The sequence below is a fragment of the Dendrobium catenatum genome, unplaced genomic scaffold (assembly GCF_001605985.2).
Source record: "Dendrobium catenatum unplaced genomic scaffold, ASM160598v2 fragScaff_scaffold_146, whole genome shotgun sequence".
Lineage (NCBI taxonomy): Eukaryota > Viridiplantae > Streptophyta > Magnoliopsida > Asparagales > Orchidaceae > Dendrobium > Dendrobium catenatum.
In genome coordinates, this window is record NW_021318608.1 from 716450 (window position 1) to 725533 (window position 9084).

The 9084-nt window shown below is 36.1% G+C and overlaps 1 protein-coding gene across 1 annotated transcript; it reads right to left on the reverse strand.

Moving 5' to 3' along the window:
- Positions 1-7078: 7078 nt before the first annotated feature.
- On the reverse strand, positions 7079-8419 carry LOC110114348. Its single transcript, XM_020847198.1, has 2 exons — positions 8001-8419; positions 7079-7709 (listed from the first exon to the last, which is right to left on the reverse strand). The coding sequence occupies exons 1-2, from the start codon at positions 8417-8419 to the stop codon at positions 7079-7081; spliced, it is 1050 nt and encodes a 349-aa protein (XP_020702857.1).
- Positions 8420-9084: the final 665 nt, after the last annotated feature.

Sequence of the window (9084 nt, forward strand, 5' to 3'; positions counted from 1 at the left end):
ACATCTCTAACTTGTACTTTGGATATATAGTATAGTTAGAGGTAATCCCGGAATCAGAGAAGGGCCAGGAGTGACTCTCATCCCTATTAAAATTTAGAAAGCCTAATATAACTTTACATAGTATAACAATTATATATACCAATTTTTATCAAAAGCTTTGTTGCAAGAAAAAATGATTATGATTCAAATATTTATTATAATAAAATTATAAGAAAATACACAACTCATTTTGGCTTGTTGGTTGAGAGCTTAGGCTTCCAACTAAGAAATCTTGGGTTCTAGTTTGTGCATGCATTGTGTATGTGAGTATACCTTAAATGACCTAAATGTTTCAAAAATAAAAAAAAAGCAGATAAATAATAAATAATTATATGATATAAAAAAGTATGATATAATTTCTAAAATTTATTTATAATATTAATTTATATTTAAACTTCTGAATTCTAATATATTTTAAGTGTATTTTATAATAATATTTTTAAAAAGATCTGATGCCCGAGCTAACCAGTTGAGTCGAGGAAGACTCAAGCTTAACTCGTTGACTCATATGGCTCGGCTCACGAGCTATTTATGCTAACATTAGTACAATTTAAAATATTATATACTTAGTTAAAAATAATGAGCTAAAATATTTTTATGCATTTAATTTTTAATGCAAGAAAAAAATGCCTAGAAATAAGAAGCTTCAGGTTTTTAAAATAAAAAAAATTATTTCAATATGTATAAAATCTATTAATTTATATCATAATAATTAATATAAAAAAGTAAAGCATATTGTAAAAAAAAAAATTCTTGAAGTATAATATTTTCATTTAAGCTTATCATATAGCTGATAAATAAAAAATTAATGCTAAAGCCTCTATCATAGAGCTGACTTATGCTAAACTTGTTATATTATAAACCATCTACTAGTAAAATATTTTCAATAAGAATTTTTTTTTGAGTTTCCAAGTATACCTAAGCCCATCACTCTCCTAGTGGTACGTATTATCTCCAAGTTTCACCTTGTCTCCTGCTTTGGTCTTCAGCGAAATGAATTGATTTGCATCTCTAGTCATGTGCCTTCAACATCTAATGTACAGGTATCACATGCACTCACGAGGCCTTCTGTAAGAGCATCCCCACAAAATCATCAATGGTCAGATTTGAGAACCCAAAAAAGTTTGGGTTTAATCTTATGAAATGTGAGATGAAAATGCTTGCATGTTATGCTATAAATTATGCAATTTTGATCTCCACACTAAATGTGTTCTATGGGGGATAGTGTAAGTATGGGAGATGTGTCCTAACATGTCACAAGAGAAATATCTAACTCCAGAAAAAGGGTTTATTAATTTATGTGGGTTATGGTGCCTCTTCCTAGATTTGAATACATACTATGATGGCGTGTTATGAAACTGTATAAGTGTTGGATGCATTTTGTTTCCTTTTTAAGCTTTTAATTAAAAGATTTGTATTTAGTTTCAAGAATTAATTTTTCAATTTCCAATGTATGCTCACTTCCATCTAGTTTACATGCTAGAGTTTCTAATTCCTTAAAGCATATTTTAATTCAACATGTGATATTTTCAAGGTAATGTTCAACAGTTAAATCAAGATGCATCTTATTTTAAAAGTCAAATTCATCTAATAAAGCCATATGATTATTATCTAAAGTGAGATAATCTTTCTTGAGGCAATCATGTTATTTCTATAGATTTGAAAAGTCAGATTTAAGGCTTATATGTACTTTTTTGAGCTTGAATTTTTTTAGAAACTTTAAATAATTTATTATAGGAAAGCTCACATACCTCCTTTTGATTAGAATGATCAAGATGATTATCTATCATTAAGCACATGTTTGTTACCTCCTCTTATGCTTCAATTTTAGATAAGTATGAAGCAGAGTCTGCCTAGAATGCCTTCTGAATCCTTTGCTTGCCCTTTTTGAATTTAGTTTTTTCCTCACCATTCTCATTGCTCAAGTGAGCTTTAAGACTTAGGAAATCAGACTTTAAGTGCCCTGATTTCCTACATTCATAATAGATAATATCATAAGAAGCTTTAAAATTTTTCTATAATTTTACCTTTGCTCCACTATTGATGATGTCACGACCCAACCTGATCGGAACGAATCCCTTCACGTTGGGCCGCGACAAATGTTGAAAATCCAAGATCTAGTTTTGAAATTTGCTTCAGACTTTCTTTCAGATATTCAAACAAACAAAAACACAGAGCTGCTATAAACTTCAAATACATATATAGAAATGCATCCACTATTTTCTTCTTTCTTTAATCAAAATAATCATGTACAATACAGTGCATGGCTATAGACAGAAAGAACAGAATAGAAAAGTCATGACTGTACAAAAATCAAAACTACAAAAATACCCAATCACTGATCAGACACTGAACGGCTAGTCCAAGACTTCCTTCCCTTTCCCAGAACCTGAAAACCACGTAGAAAATAAGATGAGCTAACAGCTCAGAAAGACTACACTCACAAATTAAAATCTCTAGAAATTCACTTCAGAAAACACACCAGAAACAGTTATTCAAATAGTCGTACATAAATTCAAACAATCGTATAGAAATCGTATAACAGACAGAACATATACTTGAATTCAAATCAGAGTGCAGAACATATCTTATAAAACTTTCAAATCACAGAACGAATCAGATCGTACAAATCAGAATTCAATTTAGATAAAATCACATTTCAGATATCACATTTCACATATCACATATCTGATTCCCGGACCCTGACAGAATCTCAACGGATTCTGACCCCTTATGCCTCCCTTCCCTGACCCTGACAACGAAATCACAAAGGATTCCGACCCGTTATGCCTCCCTTTGTGCTTACAGCACCAGAATAGATCAGATATACATAATTTTCAGAACAGAACTTATTTTCAAATTCCCGAACCCAGACAACAGAATCACAAAGGATTCCGGCCCCTTATAACTCCCTTCTGATATCACAGCACATCAAAACATTCAAATTCAGAAATCAAATTTCGTCACAAAAATCGTCAATGGCATAACGGCAGTATACAAAATTTACACAGAATTCACAGATTCAAAAAATTACTAAATCACCACAGATTGTACCAAACATCATTCTAAGACTTTTATTATACTAAAGTAGTAATTTTAAATATCCAGATAAATTGTTATTCGATCAAAACTTCGTAGAATTCAAAATATCCGATAAAAATCTTTCAGAAAATACTCAAAACGTACACAAATATCATCTCATAAACATACCAAAAGTTACAAGGTAAAACTTTTATCAGTATAAAATAATACAAGAATTTCATTAATAGAACCAAAATTCGAAACAGAAAAGTCGTCAAAATCATCATTTCTGAAAATCGAGAAAGGCAAAATGTGCATTACCTCGAGTCGGTCAACTATCTCAACTGCAGCTACGGACAAAAACGGCCCGAAGTCGCCCAAAAATTACTTTTTCTTCTTTTTCCTTCAGTTTTCTCTCTTATATGCTTTTCTCTCTCTTCAAAAGATCTCAATCCCATATATATCCAACCAGATCGTCCTGGACGATCCAAAATCGTCCTGGGATGATTTGGCCACTGGACGAATTTCGTTCAGACGAAATAGTTATCATTCCCAGACGAGTTGCTCTCTAAAAAAATTTCGTACGGACGAACCTCATTTCGTCATGGGACGAACTTCTCTATCCCCAAAACCTGTACTAACTTGTACCGATCGTCGCCGGACGATCCAACTTTGTCCTGGACGATCCTGGAAGGAAAAACAGCTTTCACAATCTCCCCAACTTCAAAAAAATATCGTCCTCGACATTTCCAAAATAAAACTGAGTCAGAACAGATGCGGATATAAGTGTATCATATCCGACTCCTTCTCCCAAGTAGCTTCTCGTGCTGTTCTATGCTTCCACTGAACTTTAACCATTGGAATCTGTTTATTTCTTAAATTACGAACGTCATAAGCTAAAATCTTTTCAGTCTCTTTCTTGTACTGTAGATTCTTCTAAATCTCCACATCATCAGCAGATAATTTTTTTCCAGAATCAAATATCCACTTTCTCAAAAAAAAATATGTGAAAAACATTATGTATATCGGACATTTAATCAAGCAATAACAATCTATAAGCAGACTTTCCAATCCTTTCAATAATTTTAAAAGGTTCGACATACCTTAGACTGAGCTTACTTACTCTTCCAAATCTGTTGACGCCTTTCATCGGACTGACTTTGACATATACAAAGTCACCAATTTGATATTCAACAAACATGTGCTTCTGATTGTAATACTTCTGTTATCGATCTTGTGCAGCTTTTAATCTTTCTTTAATCAGATTGATTTTCAAAACAGTTTCATCCACAAAAGTTGAACCCATTTCTTGTCTATCTCTCACTTTAGTCAGAGTCAAAGAAGTTCTAGACTTTCGGCCATATAAAGCTTCGTAGGGTGCCATACCAATACTTGATTGATAACTATTATTATAAGCAAATTCCATCAGTGGGATATGATCTTCCCAACTGCCTCCAAAATCCAAAACACATAATCTCAGAAGATCTTCCAATACCTGAATAGTCCTTTCAGACTGTCCATCAGTCTGAGGATGAAAAGCAGTACTGAAATGCAACTTCGTACACAATCATTGCTGAATACCCTTCCAAAGTCTGGAAGTAAATCATCCATCTCGATCAGATATAATCACTTTTGGCACACCGTGCAGTCTGACAATTTCTTTCACATATACCTGAGCTAACATATCCACCAAATCCGTCTACCTGATTGGAAGAAAATGTGCAGACTTCGTCAATCGATCGACAATCACCCAAATTGTATCATGTCCTTGACTTGATTGAGGAAAACCCATAGCAAAATCCATCGTTACCTCCTCCCATTTTCACTTAGGGATAGGCAACGACTGCAAAAGATCTCCTGGTCACTGATGCTCTGCATTCACCAACTGACAGGCTTCATATTTTGAAATAAACTCCGCTATATCCTTTTTCATTCCAGGCCACCAGAATAACCTTTTCATATCTCCATACATCTTATCACTTCCTAGATGAATTGTATAGCTTGAATAGTGAGATTCATGCAAAATCTCTTTCCTTAGATCTCCAAACATAGGAATCCACAGTCTGTTCTTATAGAAAATAATATCAGAATCAGAAATTGGTAGTTCAGGTTTCTTACCAGATTCAATCTAAACAATCAACTTTGAATAGTCAGCGTCTGACTTCTGAGCTTCTTGAATCATTTCTTTCAAAGATGACTGAATGTTCATCTAAGTCAACATACCAGAATCCAGACTAGTAGAGGAAATCACCTCCAACTGTAATCTTTCTATATCTCGTATCAAATACTCATCAGAAGTAAGGTGAATTCATGATAATCTAGAAGACTTCATGCTCAGAGCGTGTGCTATCACATTAGCCTTATCCGGCTTATACTGAATCGTCAGATCATAGTCCTTGATCAACTCAAGCTATCTTCTTTGCCTCAAATTCAAATCCTTCTAAGTGAAGATATACTTCAAACTCTTATGATATGTAAAGATCTCACACCCGACGCCATACAAATAGTGACGCCAAATCTTCCAAGCAAAGACAACTACAGCCAACTCCAAATCATGCGTTGGGTAATTCTTTTCATGTGGTTTCAACTGTCTTGAAGCATAAGTAATTACCTGACCATGCTGCATCAGAATATAGCCAAAACCTTTCAGTGAAGCATCATTGAACACCTAAAATTCTTCCGTACCTGACGGAAGTGCTAACACTAGAGCAAAAGTTAAACAATCCTTCAACTTCTAAAAAGTAGCTACACAATTCGGAGTCCAAACAAAAACTACTGACTTCTGAGTCAGTCTCGCCAGAGGTGTAGAAATCTAAGAAAATCCCTTCACAAACTTCCTATAATATCCGGCCATACCCAAGAAACTACGTATCTCGAATACCGTAGTAGGCCTTGGTCAATTAGCAACAGCTTGAATTTTCTGAGGATCAATAGAAATACCTTCGCCGCTCACCACGTGACCCAGAAAAGAAATGCTCTTCAGCCAGAATTCGCACTTGGAGAATTTAGCATACAATTGATGCTGCCTCAAAGTCTCCAACACACCTTCAATTGTCTGGCATGATCTTCCTCAAAAGCAGAATATACCAGAATATCGTCTATAAAGATGATCACAAACTGATCCAAATACTCCTTGAACACTCTGTTCATCAGATCCATAAAAAAAGCAGATGCATTGGTTACCCCAAATGGCATAACCAATAACTCGTAATGCCCGTATCGAGTACTGAAAGCTGTCATCATCATATCAGCTTCCTTTACCTTCACTTGATAGTATCTAGATATCAAATCAATCTTTGAGAATACAGAAGATCCAGCCAGCTGATCAAACAAATCATCAATTCGTGGTAACAGATACTTATTCTTGATTGTAACCTTATTCAGATCTTTGTAGTCGATGCACATCCGCAGTGTCCCATCCTTCTTCTTCACAAAAAAAATAGGTGCTCCCCAAGGAGAAACACTAGGACGGACAAATCCTCTATTCACCAACTCTTGGAGCTGAACTTTCAACTTCGAATGTTCCTTCGGTGCCATTCTGTACAGAGCCTTAGATATCGGAGCCGTACCCAGAAAAACATCAATACAGAACTTAACATCTCTATTCGGAGGTAATCCAACCAATTCCTCAGAAAATACATCTGAAAACTCTAGTACAACCGGGATATCAGAAACAGAACCCGCATCTACATTCATATCCCGTACTGAAGCCAAAAATACCGAAAAACCCTTCTTCCACATTCTCCTAACTTCCAACACAGAAATCAGACAAGATAAAACTCTTCTTAACCCTTGGAATACACATCTTTCACCATCCAAAAATAAACTCACTTGTTTATTCAAACAGTCAATCTGAGCCTCATACAGACTCAGCCAATCAATGCCCAAAATCACATCATACGAAGAAATCGGCAATAAAATCAAACACGACTTCCACTTCTTGCCAGAAATATCAATTTCACAAAAATAGAACTTCCGGGCAATCAAATTATTCCTAGCCGAAAAAAAAAACAGAAAGCTAAATCAGTAACGTCACAGAATCCAGACGCAAAGCATCAAAATAAAGCTCGAAAATAAACGAGTGACTAGCTCCAGAATCAAACAAAACACGACAGAGATGTTCAGAAATAAAAATCGTACATGTTACCACATCTGGAGTATCTCGAGCCTTTTGCTGATTCAAACTATATACACGTGGTTGAATTGGAGCTGGAGCTGCAGAACTACCAGACTCCCTCTGACTACCACTTGGTGGTCTCCTCGCCATAAAATCTGATCCACCAGCTCTACCAAAGAATCCCTCAGAAATAGTATGTGGAGGAACTGTCGTCGACCTTCCTACTGATCTGGCAAAACTATCATATCTTGACTCAGATCGTCGATCAGATCCAGCCTGTAGACACTCAGTAATCTGATGTCCTGGATGACCACATCTGAAACACTGACCAGTCATCCTGTAGCACTGGCCATAATGTCTTCTTCCATAAGTCTGGCACACAGGCGCCCCACTGACTGATCCAGAACTAGTCACACTGCCACTACCAGAAACTATAGTGGACACAAACTGTCCACTCCTCTTGGGGTCTCTAGATACAAATCTCTTCTTTTTAAAAAACCCACTGCCAGAAGTATCACCACTGAATCTCTTCCTACTAGTAGTTCACTGCTGCTGAGTAGCCATCAGATCATTCTCTATCAGTCGAGCTCTCTCAACAAGTTTAGAGAAATAAAAAATGTGAAATGGTACCAGGGGCTACCTCAGACTATCTCGTAGTCCCCTCAGAAATCTATAACACTTCTCAACAGAAGTACTCACTAGCTACAAAGCATATCATGCCAGAGTAGTAAAATCTGCCTCGTACTGCATCACTGTCCTGCTCTCTTGATCCAATCGCAGAAAAGTCTCATGCATTTGCTATCTTGCAGAAGGAGGTACAAACCGCGATCGAAATACTTCAAAAAATTCCTCCCAAGTAATCAGAAAGTTCAATTTACCTTGGAATTTCTCCTCCTGCTGGCCCGTCCACCAGCGCTCTGCTTCCCCATCTAACAAAAAAATAGCTAACGGTACCTTCATATCAGAAGGACATTGCATACCGTCAAATATCTTTTCCAACATTCTTAACCAATCCTCAACTGCTCTAGTCTCAACAGTGCCCTCAAACCTAGGAGGTTTCAATTTCAGAAATATTTGTAGATGTCTATCTACATCTTTAGATCGAACAGTAGATGCCCTATTCTGAGTCTCGCTCATCATCTGAGCAACCAACATAGAAAACTGAGAAACTGTATCAGAACCAACCACTGGGGCAGTACTGTTCACAGGAGCTGCCTGACTAGCACTCTGCCCATCAGTCATATCTGGGTCTGGTAGATCCAAAATCACACAGAAAACTATGCACAAAAACAACATAATAAAAATCCAAACAAACTAGAACTACCCCCGACAGACTTACAGATCAATTCCTATAGCTCTGTCTTACAATCCAAATTCTAAAACCATTGCTCTGATACCACTAAAGATTGGTCACGACCCAACCCGACCGGAACGAATCCCTTCGCGTCGGGCCGCGATAAATGTTGAAAATTCAGGATTTAGTTTTGGAATTTGCTTCAGACTTTCTTCCAGATATTCAAACAAACAAACACAGAGCTACTATAAACGTCAAATACATATATAGAAATACATCCACTTTTTTCTTCTTTCTTTCATAAAAATAATCATGTACAATACAGTGCATGGCTACAAACAGAAAGAACAGAACAGAAAAATCATGACTGTATAAAAATCAAAAGTTCAAAAATACCCAATCACTGATCAGACACTGAACGACTAGTCCAAGACTTCTTTCTCTTTCCCAGAACCTGAAAACCGCACAGAAAATAAGGATGAGCTAACAGCTCAGCAAGACTCCACTCACTAATCAAAATCTCCAGAAATTCACTTCAGAAAACACATCAGAAGCAGTTATTCAAATAGCCGTACATAAATTCAAACAATCATACATAAATCATATAACAGAC